Genomic DNA, 22,788 nt, shown 5'->3' on the forward strand with positions numbered 1-22,788 from the left:
AAGGATGGGAGGGGAAAAGGGTCCTTCTTGTTGTTTTCGGTCGTCTGGAAAGTATGTGATGCAATAAACGCCACTCCAGCCACCTGCATCCTCGCTTCCTCAGTGAGATTCAAAGCTTTTGGTTGTGGTGGATTTATTGGGGATTCATCATGCAGCTGTTGAGGAGTCTGCTCTTGGCCTTTTGAAGAGGATGAATCAGACGGTTTGCGATGTGCAGCCCTGGGTCAGTCATGCTCTCTGAATGAGACTTGTTTACAGTTTAGTCTGATTGAAGCCCGCCTCACTGATCTATAGATACTTCGATGGCCACAGAGGGTTCGTGTTGCACCACATATACTCAGAATAGACTGTAAACCAAACAAAACAAAGCTCAAAACCTTGAAAGGATAAGGTTTCATTGTTATCCTTTGTTTTTATTTTGGTTTTCAGAGGTTCCTACCCCCGGCATCGCACAGAGATTCCTTTGCTGATTTGCAGTAGTTTGGCCCGTCTCTCTAATGCTCCACACCCGTTTTACTGCATGTTAAAGTTAAAGACGGTGCTTCAGGGTGTCTCAGCTGCTCTTTAAACTTACTTTGAAAGTAAAGAACATCTTCAGATTTATAGAGGAACATGTCCTTTCTCCAAATACCCTCAAATAGAGTTAGTGCATTTAGCCTCTAACCATCGCCCCCTCCTGGTACGACCCTCATCCACACACTACTGCCTTGTTAGTGAAATGAAAAGGCTGCATTTCATTTTAGGTGTTATACTAAAATCTATTAGGGGCGAAGGTTTGATTTCAGTTTCAGATACCTGACACTTTGTCCATCAATAAGCAATACCTAAGCTTAGCCTGCAACTAGGTGCAACATTGATTTTCTTAATTGTATGTATGTTTTTATTCACTAAATGGCTAATGCATCTATGCACAGGACAGGAGCCAAACCTAACTAAGTCTATCACAGGGGCTGACATGGAGAGACACACATATTCAGACCAGGCAATTTATTTAAGATGTGAAACACCAGGGTGATGGTGCTCACATGTTTTAGTTTTAACATGACGATAAATGTATAAAATGTGTTATTTTTTTAAGTACCCATAGCTTTACGTTGTACAGTTATTACCAATCTCTGTTTCAGAAACAGCTCTCTCTATGCAAACGCCTGAATCAAAGCCCTCCACCACTCCAGTGGTTTTGCATCATTACACAACACAACACAACACAACACAACACAACACAACACAACACAACACAACACAACACAACACAACACAACACAACAACACAACACAACAACACAACACAACACAACACAACACAACACAACACAACACAACACAACACAAGCAGAGGTTTTCTCTGCCAACATGTTGTACTACACTACACTGGAAGTGATGTGTTTGCCTTCCACCGGCCAACCTGGCTTTTCTGTTTACAGTATACTAAAGCCCTGGAAAGCTACTCTTACCTCCACATTGAGCTTCCTTACTTCTGAATAAATAATCCCTGCCTTCCGAGACACTGAGCTGACTTTCTGTCACTCACGCTGTCATAACATCATCAATAAGATGCCATGGTTTTGAGAAAACAGCTCTCACAGTCATTGAGGTTTTGGCCCGTGTCTGAACTTGTTGACTCTCAAAGAAAGCCGAGGTTATTGATTCTGCTCGCTCCTCTTAGATAAAAATGGTTTTGACCTAATTGTACAGTGATCCTGTTTTCTCATGTGTACAATACATGCCCATGCATGTGCATATTGGCTTTAACTATCTGAGATCCCCCAAATCTTTATTTCTATTGAAAAGGTTTTAGTCATTATGATATGAGACTGTCAAAGTGAATATGAAACTTTGATATAATTACTCTGAATCAAGCTGTTGAGCAGTATTTATCTAATACTAAAGATATTATCAGCTCAAGTTGTTATTCATGGATGGTAAGAGGATGTAGGCTAATGAGTTTGAAGATAGTGAGAATGGTCAATATTAAACCATCACATAAACATAAACATAACATTAGCATTTAGCCCTAAGATTTGCACCCAAGTGCAACCCCATTCTTGTTATTTTACAAAATGTATAACTTAAAAAAAACACATAAATCATTTAACCAAAAATGTTATTTATGAATATATCAGTTATATTAATGAGTCTTTGATCCACTATGCTCACACACCCTGAGGAACAGGTGCCAGCATTACAACACCAAATGTAAAAGCCAGGACTGTAGAATGAGTAACTAAAGAATGAATAACAATATTTCTACTTTGTCCAGTACAACTCATAAAAACTGGTCCAATTGTGGTCAAATCTGTCTTCCACTGTGGCCTAAACTTCCAGGCCAGGAAGAGTAAACCCAGGGACAGGAAGTGCTTGAAAACAAGGGAAGCCCGTTAAGGGAGGAATAAATCACGGCCCTCATGACAATGTTTTTGTCTTCTCGTGTCTGATTGTCTGTAGGGGGTGACACTGACCTCAGGCTATTCCTGCCTGCTGTTTTTTAGCAAAGACAGGGGCTGGAAATGCAATGGCAGCTGCCTTTGGCTCCTTTTCCTTCAGTAGCCGAGTCCAACGTCTCCAGTTCATCGGAGACAAGTCGAGGAGGAGGAACACAGGGGAACATCTGGAAAAAGGGGGATATTTCAGCTTTTGAGAGTAAATGCAAAAAGCAGCAGGTACACAATGGACATTTTGGCCGGTATGAAATGCGTCAGTGTTAGCAGACTTCTGGGTTCGCTTTGATTTGTCTCCCAAGAAAATTCATTATTTGCTTGTCTGTGCCAGACAGTTGCATGGTTGTCTTCAAAGGGATAAACTATGACTCTCTGTTTCTTTCTTCTTTTAGTCAAAGCTGGACTCGAACTTTTGCAACCTTGGCCATGCTTTGCTAATCGACCGACAAGGACCGTGCACCTCTTAAACCATTGCATGCACCTTAGATTACTCTCTTTAATCTTTGAAGCATACAAAAAACGCACACACCATTGCATTTTTACTGTTTCCAATATGAGATGAACCATAAATCACTGCATAAAAAGTTTCAAAACCACGTGGGGACATTTCAGAATCTGTTTTTCAGTCCTCTGAGCGAAAGGTACAAGCCCTTTCTTCCTGTTATCCTGAGGGTCATATTCTTTATGCTCTTTGTCAGATAGGTTTACACTGCTTTGATCATTTTATCTTGAATGCAACTGCTTCAAAAGTGATGTAGAAGTAGCTCTGGGCTTAAATTTTTCAAGCCTCCCTTTATTTCAAGCACTGACAAGTGTCCCGAATATTTTTCCTGCTTTTAGAAGCTTAGAGACTCTGTTTTGCTGCGCCTCTCAGACACGTCCTCCTTTTAGCTCTGCGTCATTCCTTCTCTCTTTAGAAAAGACAAGACTAACTAACCACGTTTCTCTGTTTGTGCCTGTTTGACCCTGACGACACAGCTTCTCCCTCCCATTTCCTCTGCTGCTAAAGTTAGGTGCTGTCTTAGCTCACCATATCAGCGTGGAGATAACTCAGTAGGAAGTACTTAGCCTTGAGTCCAGCAGCCTAATGACTGCCTTCTTTTCAGTCAGTACGCTCATTATGGCTCCTACTGTACCCATGATGTAATTTGCAGTTTGATTAGCCCATCTACGGGGACTGCCGTATTTATTTTGTCTTTGAGATAGATGGTGTTCTTACCGGAGAGGTATTTTCCCTACGATGCAGATACTGTATTGTATTAAAAGAGATGCCACGGGGTTTTTAATAAAAGTCAAACAAAGGGCACCTTTGTTAGGTGGTTCCTTTATCCACCATCCTGCACAAGCACAATCATAACCGCCTCATTCACAGCGAACTGTGCAAACATCAGCTGCAGCCTGCTTTAGTTCTCTGACAGAGCTGCTGCCACATTGTTTTATAGCCTACATATCCACACACATGCACAAAGTTAGTGGTAGTAGCACATGTATTAAATTGAAAGGGTTAACATTTAAAAAGCAACAAACTTATCACATTACACAGCAAACACTGTCTCTGCTAAACACCAGCCTCTTGTCATTGTGCACATTAGCATGCTAATGTTGCTAATTTTCCTTCAGTAGAGCACAATGGCAACTGGCTAGCTCACTTCAATCATCATTTTTTGCTCATCACTGTAAAACTCACAACAAGTTCAGTACGATGAGGATGAGAGCTGCATCAAATTAAAAAGCAGAAATCAAAAGTTTAAAAATAAAAAGTTTATGCACATTTGTATGATTTATTAGGCTGCTTTCCACCCTTTTAGGGATCAGCTACACTTAGAGGTTAACTCTGTTTTTTCTCAGACACTCCTCGTTTCCAACCCAAAACACAGTCATTTTGGTTCGTCGTCAGCCCTGTTGTTTGTGGAATTCATCAAGAATAACTCCAGGAAAGTCCAGACATGTAGTCAGGCACGGTATCTGAGTAAAAAAAATTGTCGTGATGAGCGACTGTAGTGTAGCAGCCCAATGCAAGACAAATGGTGGAATCTGGAACAAAGTTTGAGATCAGCAGCCGGTGGCCATTGATGTTCGTAAAGTATCTGCCATGTTACGAGTCCAAGGCCAGGAAAACAGGGTGATAAGTTTTCTGTTGTCGTCACACAAGCGGGAGAGTGCATTCCCATGGGACGCGGCCAACGAATATTTTGGACAAGATAGAGTCGTGAGTAACAGGAATGTTATTCGCATTCCAGCCACCAAAATACACCTTGTTCATCTCAGCTTGTCTGGGGAGGGCTTGTACACAGTTTCAGGAGGATTTTTTTTTTTTTATGCTCATTAGCTGCAGATAAATGCTGTGTTCATACTGCTGTGTTGTTGATGTCAGGTGTCCAGCTTCTACTCCCCAAGTGCATTGATATCTGAGGGAAACTTGGCTCCCGCCGAGGTCACCAGCTGGTTATGATGCAAGTTTGCAGACATGGACGGTTGTGTGTAGACCGGGGCGGGGCGGTAGATACACTGTGCAGCAGTTTCTCACTTTTCACACAAACTCTGTGGAAAGACTGTTAACTTGGGATAACTTTGGGAGCTGCTCAACAATTACAGGAATACATTATAACAAAAAATCTTCCTCCTCAATGGGAATGTGCATAATACTTTTTGTCTGCATCTAAAAAAAACATATGGTGTCATTTGTGGTTTTGATGACCTGTGTGAAGCAAAACAAGTCTTCACCTCAATTTGTCTGTTCAGGTGCGCAGCTCGGTTACTTTCTTTGCCAGAGGGTATATGCTGGGATGGGCTGCTTGGGGACATTTTTTTGACCTTTAGAGCAATGAGGTGAGAAGAAGAGAGAGAGAAATTAGAGGTTAAATCAACTCATTGCCACAGGGGGGGCTATTGAAATCCATTACATGCCATATTTTACCACGGAGCAGATTTTTAAGGAAAGATCTCACCACCACTGCATTCCTTCATTTTCTAAACAGCTTGCGCTGGCCCAGGGCTGCTGCTGCAAACACAAGCAGGCGAGCATATCGGTTAGTTTGTTCATAATCAATCACGGGCATTTCCACCTGCAGGTGACAAGGAGCATTTAAACTGCAGGTCCTCAGGTTGAGAGGATCATAACACAAGTGAGACCCGAAACTCCAGAGATTAGAAAGGCCTACAGGTCACAGATAAACAGATGTCACCTTGACCTGCAGCATTGTTGTCATTCAGCTCCGTTCAGCGCTGTCATCAAGCCCACCAATGAGGCGTGAGTGATTTGCAGAGAGTCTGAGCTTCTGGAGCTTCACGCCCTCCACTCATCCTGTCACCTTTAGTAAAAGTCTTCTGGCCTAAAGGTGTGTGCGTGTTGCTCCTTAAGGATATTTTCAGCATAACACGCCCCAGCTGTGGCCGCAGTTTCTCGTCTGCATGTCTTGTCGGGTTTCTCGCCAGCGTTGCTAAGCTAAACAGAAACTCTGAGCTGATGGCACAGCTTTGCCGTCCTCCCCACAACGTAGAGAGAAGCTGGAAGGTGTGTTGTTTGCTTTGAGATGCTGGCTGTCTTTTCCCAGCGACTGGTGATTAGCAGCTTGTTGCTCCCCTTTCTCACTTTTCTGCTCTTCCTTTTTTCTCTCTCCTCACTGCCAGTGACACATGGGCTGTACACTGGCTCTGCATGGTTACTGGAAGCATGGCGAGCAAACACGGCCTTCTCTGATTCTGCAGCCACGTTTGAGTTCGTCAACAGCTTCACCACAAAACTTTAATGCGCAAACAGTGAAAAGTCTACAATGCCGCCCAGTGGGAAGTGCCAATCTGAAATAGAAGCTGCTGGAATATCACTTTCATAATAATATTAACTTGTAAATGTGACTTGAAATGATGATAAATGACTTTAATGCTGTATGATCATCTGAATCTTTGAGAGTTATAATTCTTTTCAACAATAATCCCATATAATATTCATTCTAAAACATTATACGTTGTACCGACAGCCAGTGTAGGAGATAATCAGTTAGGCTGGAGGCTATAACTTGCAGCTGCAGCGTTGTTTGTTTACATTTCTGCGCCATTAAATGTCTAATGAATGAACTATAACACTGACAGCAGATTGGCTGCTAATTACTACAATCAGATCTTTAAGCACGTTCCACCTGTTGCATGTGTGGTGTGTTGGTAAATGGGCCAAGTCATCAACTCTCTATCGTTCTTACCTCCCACTTTCAAGTTGCACAGTGTCTTTGCCTGTCAACTTCAATTAATTTCAATCATTAGACTTTCTTGTTTCAGGAGATGGCTTTTTGTAAAGTATTTCATTGAAGTTTCACCTTATGACCTTCAGATGAGCCAATTTGCTCCTAACCTCAACTGTTACACATCTTTTAATCAATGAAGCTAGAATAAATACATACAATATAGGTGCATGCATGCATGCAAACATGGATACATGCTGTGCATTTGCCCGTGTGAGCGTCTGTGTAGCTCGGCTGCTTATCTGTTCCCTGAGGGCGAGGACGCCAACCTCTCGCAGAACTGCTCCTGGTATTCAAGAATGCGTCTCAAGGCATTCATATTAGGGCGGCACATCTCTCTCTTGTCACTTCAAAGGGAGCGTGAGGAGGTCAGGGTTTCATCAGACTGTTGTCAGCGCTGCGTGCAGACGATCGCAGAGAAAAATCCTAACCCAAAAATAGAATGCCGTGTCATGTTCATAAAGAGAGACAGAGCCCAGATGATACAGTCCTGTGCCAAATTTCTGTTATTAAAATACCGCCATCCCACAGGGTTGGGAGACACCTTGAGCTGGCTGCAGGACAGGTTGTGGGGGTGGAGGTGGGGGGAGAGGGGGGGTGATGGTTTGGTTGCAGCCACGCCAATGAGGAAGAGTGTGGAGATGTTTTTCCACATGGGGATGGCGAATAGGATCATATGATGAGTGCTTAATGGCCCTGCAGTTACAACAGTACTATATAGCTGCCTCTCCCTGATGAATGAGGCGTTCATAGGGCAGTAACTTATGATTACTGCAGTATTAGTCCTTTGATCTTCCAGCAGTTTGAACCCTGGAGATTCTTAGAGGGGTGGCTCGTCAGAATAGCTTTGCAGATGGGATCGGGCCTGGTCTTGCCCCGGCTATGGGGAGAGGAGGCCTGGAGGTGTGCAGTGCAGAGGCACCGGTGTGCAGGAAAACCTGAGTGTAGAGACATCACACCGCAGCCGCACGCACCCTGTAAGAAAATAAAAAAAATGATCTGTTACCCTGCATTTATCACTAATCTGCTGGATTTTTGTTAATATCCTCCTCAGCCTGGGGGATGAATGACTCCTGCACCGACTGTGGAAGGTTTTTTTTTAACTGCGAAGGAGTTTTGTCCTCGCAGAGCCCCGAATAGTGAAGGTGCTGCCCTTGAATCCCCGCTCAGGAGCCACAATAAAACACAAGATGTCCTTCTCGCCAGGACATTCCTCTATTAATGACAAAGGCGAATGGTAAGCCTCATGGTGAAACATGAAGAGGGAGAGGAGAAGGGAACAGAAGGCACGGGAGAGTCGGAGAGGTGGAGAGGTGAATGGGTTGATTCAGAGGAGTGGCAGTGCAAGGCCAGAGGGCGACCCACTCCGGTCCTGTCTGTCTGTCTGTCTGTCTGTCTGTCTGTCTGTCTGACGCTTCAAGGTCAGGTCTGGCGGCTCAGAAACAGGACTGTTGACAGGAAAATTTGTTGCTTTCATTTAACTCTTTCACTTCTTTCTCCTTTCCTTTTCTGTCGTGGCCAGTCCCACTCTGCAGCGCACATTCCCCTCTGTTTACCTACCTAAGTCTCTTTCCACCCTCCCATCCTCCATCGGCTCATCTGGCTCATCCCAGTTCTCATTGTGCAGGCTGAGCCGCTGGCCCTCTTTAAGATCTACATTAGAATGTTGTTTTTATATAGCAGCAAGCGGAGGCATGTGGAGCCTCTTTTGAACTGCTCGGCAAACAGATGGAGGTTTTCACGCTGCCTTTATGAGATTAAGTGAAACATTCCCATAAAAAAAAAGACATTTCCCCCTGTCTCTTCACCCTCCACTGTCTCACTTTCTCTCTGCTCTGTCTTACCCTTCTCTTTCTTTCTGTCTTCGTCTCTGCCTCTGTCTCTTTTACCTTCACCTCTTCTTTTTTTTTCTGGCTCGCCTCAGGCTTGGGCAAGGGCACGCTGCTTAAAGTGAAGTGGAAAGTAGACAGGTTTGTGTTACCAATAACTACTTCCCCAGGCAAGCAAGAGAGCACTAAGCATCTCCCAGAGTTTAAAGCAAACCAGCAAACAGGTATTGTGAGTCCAACATTGCAGGGAGTGAGTGAGGGAGTGAGTTCTTGTTTTTCCTCTGCAGTGTGAACCTGTTTAACTCTGACTCAGGTAGATTAGTGCCAAGTGCCCCCTCTCTGGCTTTTAACATGGGTTTGACAAAACAGATTCACAGGGCAGACAGTGTGCTTCTACAGTATGTAATTCACCAGGATACAATGAGACTATTTAGACTTGCTAAGGTGTTCACCCCATGCTTTAGATTTGCATGTTTTTATTTAATTCTATCAAGTAGGCCTATTTAATTTGATTTAATATTTGAACCACATTGTATAAAAATAGTGTTTTACAGACCAGGTAAATTCAGGAAGTGAGTGAACACCAGATTTTAAATCCAGTGTCCCTTCATACATTTCCAATTGATGCTGCAGTAATAACATCAAGTTGCAGTTAATTTGAAATGACTGATACATTGGAAACACAAGGTTACACCTGGCCAAGGTGAGAGGGGATGAGCGAGTTATTACACCCTTCACATTGTCAAACATCTTTAATGGCAGAGGTAGCCTACCTATGGCCCAAGCCTGGCTGTCTTTGAGTAGCACATAGCTATATCAATCTAAGTATTGAATTAGTGGTCAGTTGTAGTTGACTAATAGTGTGTAAACCTCCCAATCAGTGGCTACGTGACCTACAAAATGAGCAACAACATAAGCTGTGTGCAAGTATGCACACATGTTGCATGTTGCATGCGCTCCTAGCACTAAATCTACAGCCAGCAGAGAGTTTGGTAACAGATTTTTAGGCCGCACCAGTGATGTAGCATACCTTATGGGGTCAGTCGGACAAAACGCTTCAACTCCCATTTGATAAAGTTAAATGAAGGCTGTGAAGTTGAGTTCACACATTCATGTTCCCCTCAAGAGGACTTGTAATAGTTTTCTGAGCTTATTCCCACTAGGCCACCTTGCAGGTCGGATCATTACTGAGTTTAAAACCTGCAGATCTAACAACATCTGGGCTCTGTCTGTCTAGCAAATGTTACAGTAGCATGCTAACATGGTAAAATGCTAAACATTTCTGAGACTTTAGCGTGACATTAGCAGCATTGTAATTGACATTGTGAGCATACTTCTGTTAGTATTTAGCACACAGCGCCCCTGTGGCTATGTGTTATTTAACTACGTAGTCACATTTGTTAGTTTCAATGTCTTTAACTGTTGTCCAGTAGCCTAGTTCAGCAGAATTGTCATTTACTTGCACTTAACTTGAGCTTGATGCTGTTTCATTCCACTGTGGATTTATATAAGGATCCTGCAAATCATCATGTTCATTTGTCTTGTGTCATCACTTTGCTGGTTTTTATTATATTATTTTATTATGCATGATACACACTATAGCTACATTGTTGAAGGGAAAACAAATCACAGTCTATAACTGTTTAAAATAAAAATCCACATCTTTCACCTACACATTTGCATCAGTGATAATAAGACAGTACAGACCATATAACACTCTGAGGCGGCTCTGTGTGATGCATAGGCCTACTTTTATTTTGGTATTTTTTTCTTAATGAACATATCGACTTCAGGATCTTGTAACAGTCTTTATGTTTTGACACTGTGGTGTAAAGGCTGTGAAAAAGTCACTACTGCCAATGAATGATTTACATGGTTTTCTGTTGCTTCCTCGATCATTTGAATAAGTAAAATAAAAACATCTGTATCAGTATTTAATGAGGATGTAGAGGCCTTGAGGTGTGAACCAGTAAAATCTCTGCATGTAAATAGCTACCATAAATGTCAAAGACGCGGTAGGTCTTATTTTCATAAACAAACGTCACACTGACTTGAGTGAAATGTGATTTGGATCATTTGCAGTCGTTGTGAAATCGTAGCGGTGCCACAGCGGGGAGCGTGTGGTATTCCTGTTATTTGAAATCAAACAAAAGTCTTTTTTGAACTTCATATGTGTCCAGATTTCCCTCATTTACAGCCATTGTGTCTTCAGTTATCACTGCGCTGGCTATGTGTGTGTATGTGTGTTTGCTCTGCAGAAAGACACGGCTTACTGCACGGCCTGTTCCAAGAATGAATTCCTGGAGGCTTACAAGAGCTGTTGAATGAGATGGAGGGCTCAGGCCAGGAATGATGGTGGGGGGTTAGCGGGGGGGCAGCGGAGGGAGAGGAGGGAGGCTGCTGTACACTATAGGAGGGGTGTCAGGCTCTCACTTACAGGCCTGATTAAATAACAGGATGCTTTATGAAAACAAGAACATTATCTGCCTCTTAAAAGGCCGGGAAAGGCCCTCTAATTGGCTTCCCCTGAGTCTCTGTGTTGCCGCCCGTTGGTAAGAGAGAAAAAAATCCTCTGCCGGCCACAAACTGAGAGAAATAATTCAGGACACTTTCTCTGCTTCATCAGTGCTGCAGCAGGAATGTATCAACATACCGATACCAAGCCTACAAAAATGGGTGTCTTCTCCCAGTCAAAGGAGGCTTATTCCCTACCTGAATCTCTTGATTGTGTGCAATACAAACAATAAAAGAGATAGTGGCTCCTCTGTGGGATCGGGCAAGTTTCTCATGTGGCAGCTCTCACAGTTGAGGTTTTACAAAGGGCCCTCTCTAGACGTGAGAAGAAAGCGTTAGAGGTGGGGTTCAGCGTGTTTGTGTTCCCGAATGAGATCAGAGGAGCCCGAACATCCAGGGATCTAACTCTCCCTCTCTGTATTCCTCCTGCTGTTGTCTACCCAGGTGGTTTACTTAATTATACCTATTAGAGTCAAATACTGCCATAATTAAAGCATGTCATGATAATCACCACTGTTATTAATTTTGGAACAATTTCATATGCTTACACAGCTTTAGTTAATTATAGTGACGGCGCAGTGTGGCAGGAATCTGTCATAGTCCTCTTCACTAAAGACAAATCTGACACTCATTGTTTGTAACTGAATCCTTTCTAGGGTGGCAACTTTTTTTATGTAGGCCGACACAATTATGTTTACCAGTTCATCATGGCACAAGATGGGTTTGTAACTATCTTACCATCTCACCCACGAGGCCAAAAATCTCCATTCAGAACAGAGATGTCTCATATTTCATCACAAAAGTTACATTTCTTAGGAGTTGACACTTTCTGAACATCGGGTTTTTCATTTTTCTCGGTATCTGTGTATTAACATGTGAAGTTAGGCCTAATTACATGTAATAAATACATGTTAAGCTTATTTGCATCATCATGGCCTCTTACATTATGTACCCATGATAATTCACTGGCAAATAAACTAATTAAATGAGTTACAACCCTGCAGTAGGCTACATAATGTAATAATTATACATGTTTACATATGAAAGCCACTATGTTTTAAAGTCAGTACAAAATGTCCAACATTGTGGAAGATGTCAATGCACATGCACGTTCATCATTATGTTTCAGATTTGCATAGTTCATATTATGTATATCTATGTTCAACCTGGATAGCTTGAGGAGCTCACAGTGGTTGGTTTGTCACTGTGGGGAACTGTGCATTTTTTTGTGAAGGGTTAGATGAGAAGATCGATACCTCTGTCACATCCCTCATGCTGAAGCTACTGTAGAACCAGACGGTGAATCAAAACAAACAGCCTGTGGTTTTATGAGTTGGTTTGTTTCCTGTACAGATTAAACTAACAAGATGTTAATTTGTGAGCGTCAAAGTTGCTGGTCAACACATCAGATCCATGGCTCGCATCCCCCCTCCTCCTCCACCCGGCTTTAAACAACTAGCGATACGTAAGGTCACATGTTGGCGTGTGTGTGTGCGATGGAGTCGGAGCCTCTCTGCTCCATCATCGCCGCTGTCACCGGCAGCCACATCCGTCTCATCTGCCCCCCGGCTGCGGTGCGCTCGCTGCCCGGCTCTTTGATGTTTCGAGGATGTGTTAAGCAAACGATAGTGTATCAGATGGCGTTGGTCTTTCTCTGTCAACTTGTGCTTTGCATTTCAAATGTGTGTCACACAGTGCAGCCAGTGCAGAGGGGGCGAGAGACAAGGGAAGAGAGAGAAAGAGAGAGAGAGAGAGAGAGAGAGAGAGAGAGGGGTGAACTTCAATACTGTGAGTTCTCTAAATGACCTCTCTTACCTCCAGACAGGCAGATCAGGTTCATAACTTTTTTCCAGTATGTCTCTCTTCCTCTGCAAGAGAAAGGTGGCCAAGCCCAGGTTCTGGATTCAGTGTTTCTATGTGTGTGTGTGTGTGTGTGCCAGGATGAATGGGAGGTAGAGAGAGGAGGAGGAGGAGGAGTGTGTGTGTGTGTGATTCAGGCCCACCCCCCCTCGGGCTCAATACTTTTCCTGAGAGTGTAGAATCTGCTCACCTGCCCTGACTTGCCTCCCCCCTCCTCCTCCCCTCCCCTCCTCTCCTCCTGCCTCCCCTCCTCTTCATTCAGTTCTTGCTCCCCCCTCCAGCGGCCCCACATCAAAGTACCCCTGTGAGTAATGGATACCCAGCAGGGCCACACCCTTCCCTCCTCCAACCAACTTAACTGCCGCTCAGCCGGTGGCGAGCACCCGGCAATCACACAGCACACACACACACACACACACACACACACATACAGCAATTATTCACACACAATTAGACTTAAATACACAGCTTCAAAGATAGGGAAACAATATTTAAAGCTAGGCCTTGTACTTTTGGTTATTTTTGATGTAATTTACCAAACTATTTCAACATTTATACAAGTACACTTGGCACAAAAACATGTCAGAGTAGGAAGAAAATAGTCCCTGCAAGAATTTAAACTTTTACGACTCTCATTTAATATTGTTAAGTATATTCTTAACTAGTTTATTGTCTAAGAAATGTATAAATACTCTTCTAAATGTTCATCAAGACAACTATGTAGCAATTCTTCTCACACCCATGTTGGGAAAAGAAATAAATAATATTGAATACACTGCATACACCATATAATATGACATGTGACAGCAGTTAAAAAGATTAAAATACATATACCAAAATCATCCATGTGTAAATGTAATACTTTGTAACACTGTGGTTAATTTCATTGGCTTTTCATACAAACCATACATTATTCATACCTAAGACATTTAAATTCAAGAGCTGCTTCTGTACATAAATCCAGTAGTACAGTCATTTTTTAAAACAGGTCTTTGTTGTAAATAGTCAGTTTCCTATAAGCAGGTTTTTAGATCAGGTCCAAAATGTTGGATCTCTGTGCTGTGTTGTCAGTGTTAATATAACTTAATGCTAAAGAAAACACACGCAAATGACACGAGAGAAAGCAAAGAGCTTTCAGCTGCAGAAACACACTCAGGTACATGAAAAAACTTGTGGTCGGTTTGTGGTTCACCCACGTCAGTCCAGACTGTAACCTCTCAACAATGATTGAATGAATTATAATAACTTTCTTCAACTTTCCACCATTGGGTCACAATTTAAATTTGACCTTGCTACCACTGAACTCTTAGTCTTGGCTTTCAAACTGCTTTCATTTCCCATTTTGTTATTCTGATGATGATTAACAAGGAAAACATTGGCGGGTTCACCAACAGCTGATTCTGCTGTCTGTGTCCCTCAGTGTTACAGGTAAAACTGACCTCAGACCTGATATGTATCGTTATATGCCCCCTCCCCTTCCCCCAAATCATCGTCATCAACCCCCCCACCCCCCCGTCTGCTCCTCATTTAGCCGTGCGGCGTGTCCCAGTGCCTCGGTAATGGTTCCAGTGTGCCGTGCCGGTCAGGAGAAATGACAGAGCAGAGTCTCGGCCTCAGACCTGTAGGCCCAGAGCTCTGTAGTCTGTCATTAGACGCTTTAATGCAGCAGCACCACAGCGTGCTCGCCTCCCTCCCCGTCCCTCTCTCTCTCTTTTTTTTTCTTCTTTACCTCTTTCACTCTCACTTCTTATTCCCACACATATTATTCTATGCTATAATTGACTTGTGCACTGAATGATGTGGATAGTCACGCTGAGAAAACAGACCAACCGGGTCCCCACAAGCCCTGCAGAGTCAAACTGAGTTAAATGGAGTCCAGTAGCATGTTTAGGAGTGTTGGAGCGTTGTCAGAGCGCAAGGAAAGGTTTCTATCAGAGTGTATGTTGGCATGGGCCAAATTTTCAAAATAAAGACAACCATGCTGACTGCACAGGTTTAAATTTTGATTGAGATTAAAGTGTTTTTTTTTCTGGTTGTACTGCTGAATCACTCAGAAGCTCATACTTTGGTTTGTAAATCTGTATTTTAACTAGAACTTGAATGATGACATCTGGATCATAAGTTGACAGAGTAAGAATCTGAGTAAATGTCATAAAAAAAAAACTTTTTGATGTGATACTGCTTTATTTAGTTGTTTTTCTCTTCTTAACTTTATTGGAAGTTACAATAACAAACAAAGAATTCAGTTATTCCAGTTCACATTTTGTGCAAGCTGCTTTATTTAGTTTTTACCAATTATAATCACCCTGATGAAGGGATGAAGACAGCTCCCATTATCCCACTCTTTTGTTATTTTTTTGATTTAAAGACACCTAGTCACATATGTGCTTTTTAAGATGCTATTTCTTTACTACTTTTCTTGTTCTGTCTTGTTTTAAACTGAAATCCAGGATGGATGGATGGATTATTCTCTTGACACCCTCCTCAGAATGATGATTGAATTGTTGTATTGTGGCAGGTTAAAGTTGTGGTCACTGCTGCAGGTTAAAGGCTGCTAAGATCTCACTGGCTCTCTTTAAGATATAAAATCTACTGTCAAAAGTCAAAGGTTATGAAGCTACTAGGTCAGTCTGAATATAGTTCTGTAATCATAGATGTTCAACTACTATAGCAGATGTTTCTCCGTGGCATGACTGAATGTGTGTACGTGTGTGTGATATTCTCAATATTGCACTGTCCTGTTTCTCTCCATTACACTGGAACATGGCTGCAGATGAAGGCGACGGCCCCGCTGGCCTGGCTGTGCCATCCGCACCACATTAATCCCATGACAAACACCGAGACGTTAACAGGCAAAACGATCTCGTCAGGTGACGGGAAAAGCTTGGCCCGTCCCTTTTATGTGAAATAATAAAGGCATCACAGTGGCGTAGTTTTGCATCTACCCAGTGGAGAACAGGCTGTGATGCCAGGCCTGGCTGGCTCACACACCGCACTTCACCAGGGATGTAAACAAACAGCGCTGGCTGGCCCCAAGCAGGCCACCCACTGCTGGAGAGGGCAGATCAGTGGCTGGAGTTACTGGAGTTTACGCAAGATGAGCTATGGTTGATAGTGTAGATAGCTACAGTATGTGCTGCTGCTGCTGGTAGTAAGGAGGAGCATTTGGTGCACAGTATGTTTACAGCCAACTAACCAGAGTGTCCTTGGCTCATATTTACACAGAAGGGTGCATGGATGGAGATTGTTTGGAAAAAAATACTTTTATAAAAGAAACACTGACTTGAGTTTACTTTCATTGGAAGGTGTTTAGCTTTGTTTTAGTGCAACAGGTTTTGCTCATAGAAGTTTTTCTATTATGACAGGTTACATTATGACCTTAAGCACCTGACATTTGGTCGAACCTAAAGCGACTTGGTACAAAAAACAAAACATATTAAATACTAAAATACTAAATTGGGAGGAAATACATGTGGTTATGCCCTGTGATTTAAAGTTTTAACAGGGACGATACATACAACATTGCCACAAAAAATGGGAAAATGTGATGCATATAAGACGTCTAGCTTCAGCTAATTTGCAGTCTTTGTCCCTGGTCAGGCTTTAGAATAGGATAAAATATACTGAATACAATAAATGCAATGATACAAATACAGTGGATAATACAGTGAATAGGCACCATGAATAAATAAACACAGCTGCAGTTATAAATTTCAGATTAAAACACAAGTTAAATTTGGCATTAAACATTAGTAAAGTGCTGTATTGACAATGACTTTAGAGAAGTGTTCACACAGAGATCAGTACAGTCAGTACAAATACAATAAAACACTTGTTTTTGGAATTAACTCTTCACTGCGAACACGTGGAGGACCATTAACAAAAAAAAGAAAAAATACCGTCAGTGAAGCCCGGTGGGAAGGAACAGACTGAGTCAGATGAGGGTGACACAGCAAGAGGAAAGTCATAATTACAGTGTGATAGTTGTCTGAAGCATGTATGACCTTTGTATTTACATTTTGTACAAGTTTCTTCAGGTGTTCAGCCTCCTGTTCTGGACACAGACACCTTGACGTGTCACATGGAGGAGAAGTTATGATTGATAAAAATGAATGATCTCATTCAGCTGCAGTGTTGTGTATGTTGGCTCAGACACACTGTCATGACTTACTGAGACTCTAGATGTTTTTCTATGTTTCGGTTGTGGTATGTCATCATAACTGATTGAATATAAGATTGCCCTGATAAGTCTGTATGTTAGGGGCTGTGTGTGTCTGTGTGATGAGTGAGTACCTGTATGTGTGTGTGTGTGTCTGTGACCTCACGGTGCCTCTTCCTGGCTCGGTGCCCTCAGGTTTGTTTATGCTTGTGACAGTTCACTTTTTTGCAGAAACGACTCCTCTGCCGCTCTCATCCTGTGCAGTTAAACTCTGTTTGACAAAACATCGCCCACACGCGTCCACACCCTCCGTCAGTGTTAAAAGTAGCAGCAGTCTGTTGTGGTGCATGTGTTCGTTGTTTGTTAGTCTTTCAGTGATGACGACTTTGCAGTATAACTCTGCAAACCACAGTCATTTCCGATGCTGCAATCACTTTTACTCAAACGCCAAATGTTGTTTAATTGCATGTGTGGAGTTGCCCCCCCCCCTTCGTGAAGATGGGTGTTTACCCGACCACAGCCCGTCTGTCTGTTTCAGGTCCGACTCTCACACAAACCTGGATGTTGAAACGCTTTAGCCTGGCGGTGCTTTAAGTGTCTTGTTAGCGTCAGACCTGCGCTTTTCATTGCAGCATTAAAGGTTAAATATATCTCCTGTTAATCATGTAATGAGATCTCCCAGGCCTCGTCCAGTCCTGTGGCTCAGTGGAGGCGTACGTCTCGGTGACCACACTGTGGTGCCACTACTACTAATACTGTGATATAATAAGACCACAGCAGCAGTCATCTGAGAAATATAGTATGGTATATTCTTGAGCTGGCCGTTGTTAGTCTGAACTGTGGAGGGCTATTTGCAACTCCCGGTTGTGTGTGTGTGTGTGTGTGTGTGTGTGTGTGTGTGTGTTGGACCACAAGAGCAGGCTTTCCCTCATTTATTACCACGATTAGAGGACATATGGGCACTAGAGAACTTTTGAACCCCAGGTAGAGCAAATTCCCACATGTCAGAGATCCAGCTTTTTTTTCCTCCTCCGTGACCACACCCCATTTAAGCCTATGCATGTACTACAATTACTGCTCAGATGAAACAGAAAGAAGCTGCGCAAGAGCGGGAAGCCTAGATCAGAGGCGATGTGTTAATTTTTTATTTGACCTCTCCTTGACCACAGATACTGCGCTGCTTTGAGTAGGCCTACCTTCTGTGCGGCAATGAAAAACCTCACACAGATTCCCAGGTGGCACATAAATGAAGCAGGGGCGAGCTTCTGTATACACAGGAAATGTGTGTTTCTTCCCTGTCAGACATTGACTTTCTCTTTTTGAAGTGTTAAAAAAAAATAATCCCGGATCAATGCCACCGCGCCGCAAAAGAGGTTTCTCATTAACCTGAATGATGGATCAACTGAGTGAAGACTTTACCTGAATTTTTTGTGTGTGCGAGTTCACAGTATACACACCCTCCTGCCCTGGGCTGTGAGTTGTAGGCTTGGAATCACTGTTTAGTGTTGTGTTTGACCTGGATGATTAGGTGTTTAAACTTGTGTCTCCTCCTCATTAAGTGTTGGCAGATGCCAGACACTTGAGAGCATGTGGTGAGATATTGATGAAAAGGACCGCCGCGAAAGCATTTCTGGGTTCTTGATAACACAAACAACATTCGGAGCCAATGCAGGGACACATAAACACGGAGAGAGAGAGCCTTTTTCAAAAACCTGCTCAACTTAGCGCCTGTCATGGAGGAGCTGGTCAGGAACAGAAGAAACACACACTGCAGCTGTAGGAATGACACTATCTCTATATTTCTAAGTTGATATTATTAAAGGAAGTAAATGGTGCATTGCTGCCCAACAGTATGTAGGTTAAAGCCTGAGCTGTGTGTTATCAACTGAAGTGTCACCGTTCCTGATGAGAAGATCCCTTTTTAACTATTAAGCTTCAAAATGACACACTGTAAAATACACTGGAAGACCTGTGGCACATTTGAATAGGAAATTTACCTTATTTGCATGTCAGTCTGACACCCCACCCGTTTTCTTTCATTCACCATTTCCCTCTTGCTTTTCACTCTCTCAGATAATGCTCCACTCTTTCATTTAGTCACTCTCTCCGACCTCACAAAAAAGGGGCACCGAACTGGTGCTGTGGCCTTCATGCTAACGCACTTACTCGTCAGTGTGTCCTGGCTGCCAGAGTCAGGTGGAAAAGTGGCAGCAGGAGCCTTTTTCTTTGGTGTTGTGGTGTGACTGCCCCCTAGTGATGGGTCTGAAGATGAAAACACAGACAGACCGGTTGTTTTTCATCAGCTGTCCACTGTATAAACTGGCCTGTGAAGTGGAGATGTTTTCTGTTGCTCAGGTGTCCAGTATGTATGCAGATAAAGTTAAATGTGAGAGATTTAAAATCCTCTCCTGTGTCGTCTCCCTCAGGCTCGCATGGCCCTGGATAAAGGAGCTCAGGCTGTGATCTTTGATGTCAGTGATGATGCCAATGCTGCAGCTGAGGTGAGTGTGCATGCAGGTGCAGCCACAACTTCAACAGTTGAATGAATATGATATATGAATGAGCATACACAATATTGGTCCTGACGCTCCTCCTTTGCTTCGGTTGCCGCCCAGCTACGAGAAACAGACTCTCTCCCGCGTCCAGTCGTGCTGGTGGAGGCCGAGGATGCTGAGGAGCTGATGGGCTTGGTCAACAAGAACGAGGAGGCCAAAGTCCGTATCGAGATCATGGTGGAGCAGTCAAGATGGGTGAGCACTGAAACACACACACATGCACGCGCACATCTATCATGAGCTCTCATGCGCTGTGATTTTCTTCGTACTGGCTGGAAGAGGAAGAAGACACTGCTTTGGGAAAGAGCAGAACAGAAAAGAAGCTGTGTGCTTTCATTTCACATCGTGTGAGCAGAAAGGCCGCTTGCGACTGTACTTAATGTTGTTTTGGTATGAAATACACAGACTTTATTGTGAGCTTAAGCGGAAGGATGCAAATGGGCCATCGAGCATAGAGAACATAAGGGGGTTTTGATAGCCATTGGTCCACGGGCATAAAGTTTAAAGGACATTTAGTAGATTTATTGAGCTCTAAAACAACCAAGTCATTCTTGCAGTGCGGTGTTTTTGACTTTCATGTAAACCCCTAAGAGGATTTTCTTGTTCCTTGTTAATTTATGACTAAAACTCAGTGAAGTATTGCCTACATACAAATTATAATAACATTTGCTCCCTTTTCCATTTCTTCTCCCTTTTTAGCCACATTATGACGTGGGGATCCTGCTCACCATTGTCCTGGCTATTCTGACCATCGTCTTAATCTTTGCTTTCCGCTACAAATGCAAGTCCAACAGAACTTGGGTGAGTTAAGCAGCAGCACTGATAGAAGAGGAAACTTTACAAAATGTCATTTGGATCCAGAAGCTCGACTTTTCTAACTCTCCCCTTCTTGCGTGTGCAGGACTCTGTCCATCAGCAGACCATGCGGGCCATTAATCGACTGGAGACCAAAACCTACAGCTCTCAGGGCTGCTCGGGCTCACACCGCCACCGAGGGGCCTGGGGGTCGGCCAGCAGCTCCAATTCAAGCCCAGTCTGCGCCATTTGCCTGGAGGACTTCCAGGATGGTCAGGTAAGAGGAGGAGGAGGACGAGTGGGGAAAAAAACACATCTAGTTAGTTAGCTATTGAAATGTGAATGTGTTTGTGTTTAATCCTTAAATCTATCTACCTCCGTGTGTTATTGTGTCCCCAGCATTTGAGGATCATCTCCTGCGCTCATGAGTTCCATAAAGACTGTGTCGACCCCTGGCTGCTGCAGCACCGCACCTGCCCCCTCTGCATGCACAACATCATGGGTGAGGACAAGCATATTTCCAGTTAAGTGTTGTTGATGATGGGTCATCACATTGCATCTGTTTTCATCAACTGCATTCACATACTAAAAGTCACTCTGAAGTTTCTTTCTCAGCAAACGAAGGAATGTTTCAAAACGAGATGCTTTATGATCATTGAACCATCTGGAAACAGTTATCTGTTACACATTTCACTTCATATTGACTGTGACATGTGCTAAAGAAAACATTTTCCATTTTGAAGTTCACTCTAACAATCCTGCAGTCCTCTAACTAACTATATTTTAACTGCTGCTTTGTGTCCACAGGGACAGAGCGGCAGCCGCAGAGGAACAGACTCCAGCAGAGTCCAGAACAAAGCCAAGGCTTCCTGCACCGTCAGCCTTATAGCAGCCCACACAACCACCCCTTCCCTCAGCATGCTGTCCCTTTCTCGATGAGGCCCCACTATCCTCGTGGACCCTCTGGACCATATCCCTCTCTGGGCCACTACAGCGGCTCCTCTCCCATGGACACTCAGACGCTGCGTTTCCTCACCAGCCGGCCGCTCGGCTCCGGCTGTGGGTACCGTCTTCCCGCGGAGGGTCCCGGGAGGCCCCACAGGATCGGAGGCAACTGCAGGACGTCCACTCACCACTACACCCCTCGTCGGCCCTGCCACAACTATCGCCCGTCCTGTCCGACCCAGCGCAGCGCGTCCTGCTCGAGACTGCACCACGCCACCTCTGTCCCTCCGCAGACCCGTGGAGCGCCGGCCCACAGCCGGCAGGACGAGGGCAGCTGCTCCGGCGGCAGCTACCACACGGAGCGCAGTGGATACTTGGCCGACGGGCCGGCCAGCGATTCCAGCTCAGGGCCCTGTCATGGCTCCTCCAGTGACTCAGTTCTCAACTGTACTGACATTTCCCTACAGGGGGTTTATGGCAGCTGGTCCACCTTTCGTAGCTCTCTGAGTAGTGACTATGATCCATTTGTGTATTATGCGCCGGGTCCTGGTCGGGGCCCGCGGAGAAACAGCCTGGAGGCTGGAGCTCAGGCCCGGCCCAGGTCTCTGGACTCTGTAGTGAACAAAGCAGGCTGCGCTGAAGAGCAGCCACAGACTGTGCTCAGCCACATCCACTACCACCGCCACAGACACCACCACTACGAGGAGGGGGAGCACAGCCAGGGCCCGAGCAGAGGCTCAGATGAGGAGCAGGGGGCGGCTGCAGCTGCAGCTGCACCTGCACCTGCTGCTGCTGCTGCTGCTGCTGCTCTTGTCCTGGACAGAGACTCACCCGTGTGCCCTCCTAAGCACAGTCCCTGCCAGTGTCCAAAGCCAGAGCCCACAGACCGGCCCGGCCCGGGGCCGACAGAGTGTCCGGACATGGACCCCAGCAGCCCCCCAGGACCTCCTGTCCTGATGTCCCCGATCCCCCTACAGCTCCCACCCCACTGCTGCCACCAGGGGCGCGGACACCCTCCTGCTCCTCTCGGGCGAGTCAGCGGCTGCGTGCTCGACGGCCCCACGGTCCGCTTCCACCAGAGCCTGGACCTGCAGGACGATCGTAGCATCCACATCCACTACGGCCAGGGCCCGGGCTTCTGCTGCTCCCCTCCCGAGCTGCACCCGGCTCTGCTCCCCGTTCCCCTCATTCTGGACTCTGGGGGGATGGAGGACTGGCCTTGCTGTGCCGGGGCCCACGTTGTGTGGCAAAAACGGGTGCAGCAGGCTCGCTCGGAGCCTCAGCTCCTCGGGCCGGGGACTTCTATGGACAGGCCCCCCTGCAGGTTCCACCACGGGCCTGCTGCTGACTGCAACACAGACATTTGTTTATACTGCCAAACATTACACCACAATCAGGGTGAGTGTCTCCTCCCACTGCTTTGTCTTGAACAACATGACCAGGTATTTATTCCTAATG

The 22,788-nt window shown here is 44.6% G+C and overlaps 1 protein-coding gene across 2 annotated transcripts in view; it reads left to right on the forward strand.

Moving 5' to 3' along the window:
* rnf43 (ring finger protein 43) overlaps nt 1-22,788 on the forward strand; it is a 75,191-nt gene that overhangs the window by 49,663 nt on the left and 2,740 nt on the right. The window contains exons 3-8 of one of the 2 annotated variants that reach the window (XM_085797404.1): nt 19,462-19,536; nt 19,651-19,785; nt 20,290-20,391; nt 20,492-20,662; nt 20,785-20,908; nt 21,193-22,728. In XM_085797404.1, the coding sequence (XP_085653530.1) occupies nt 19,462-19,536; nt 19,651-19,785; nt 20,290-20,391; nt 20,492-20,662; nt 20,785-20,908; nt 21,193-22,728 (2,143 nt within the window). The remainder of the gene's footprint in view (nt 1-19,461; nt 19,537-19,650; nt 19,786-20,289; nt 20,392-20,491; nt 20,663-20,784; nt 20,909-21,192; nt 22,729-22,788) is intronic. The other variant, XM_085797405.1, reaches the window with a different exon arrangement.

The sequence above is a fragment of the Trachurus japonicus genome, chromosome 14, assembly GCF_045865225.1.
Source record: "Trachurus japonicus isolate A0001 chromosome 14, Traja_1.0".
NCBI classification, from domain to species: domain Eukaryota; kingdom Metazoa; phylum Chordata; class Actinopteri; order Carangiformes; family Carangidae; genus Trachurus; species Trachurus japonicus.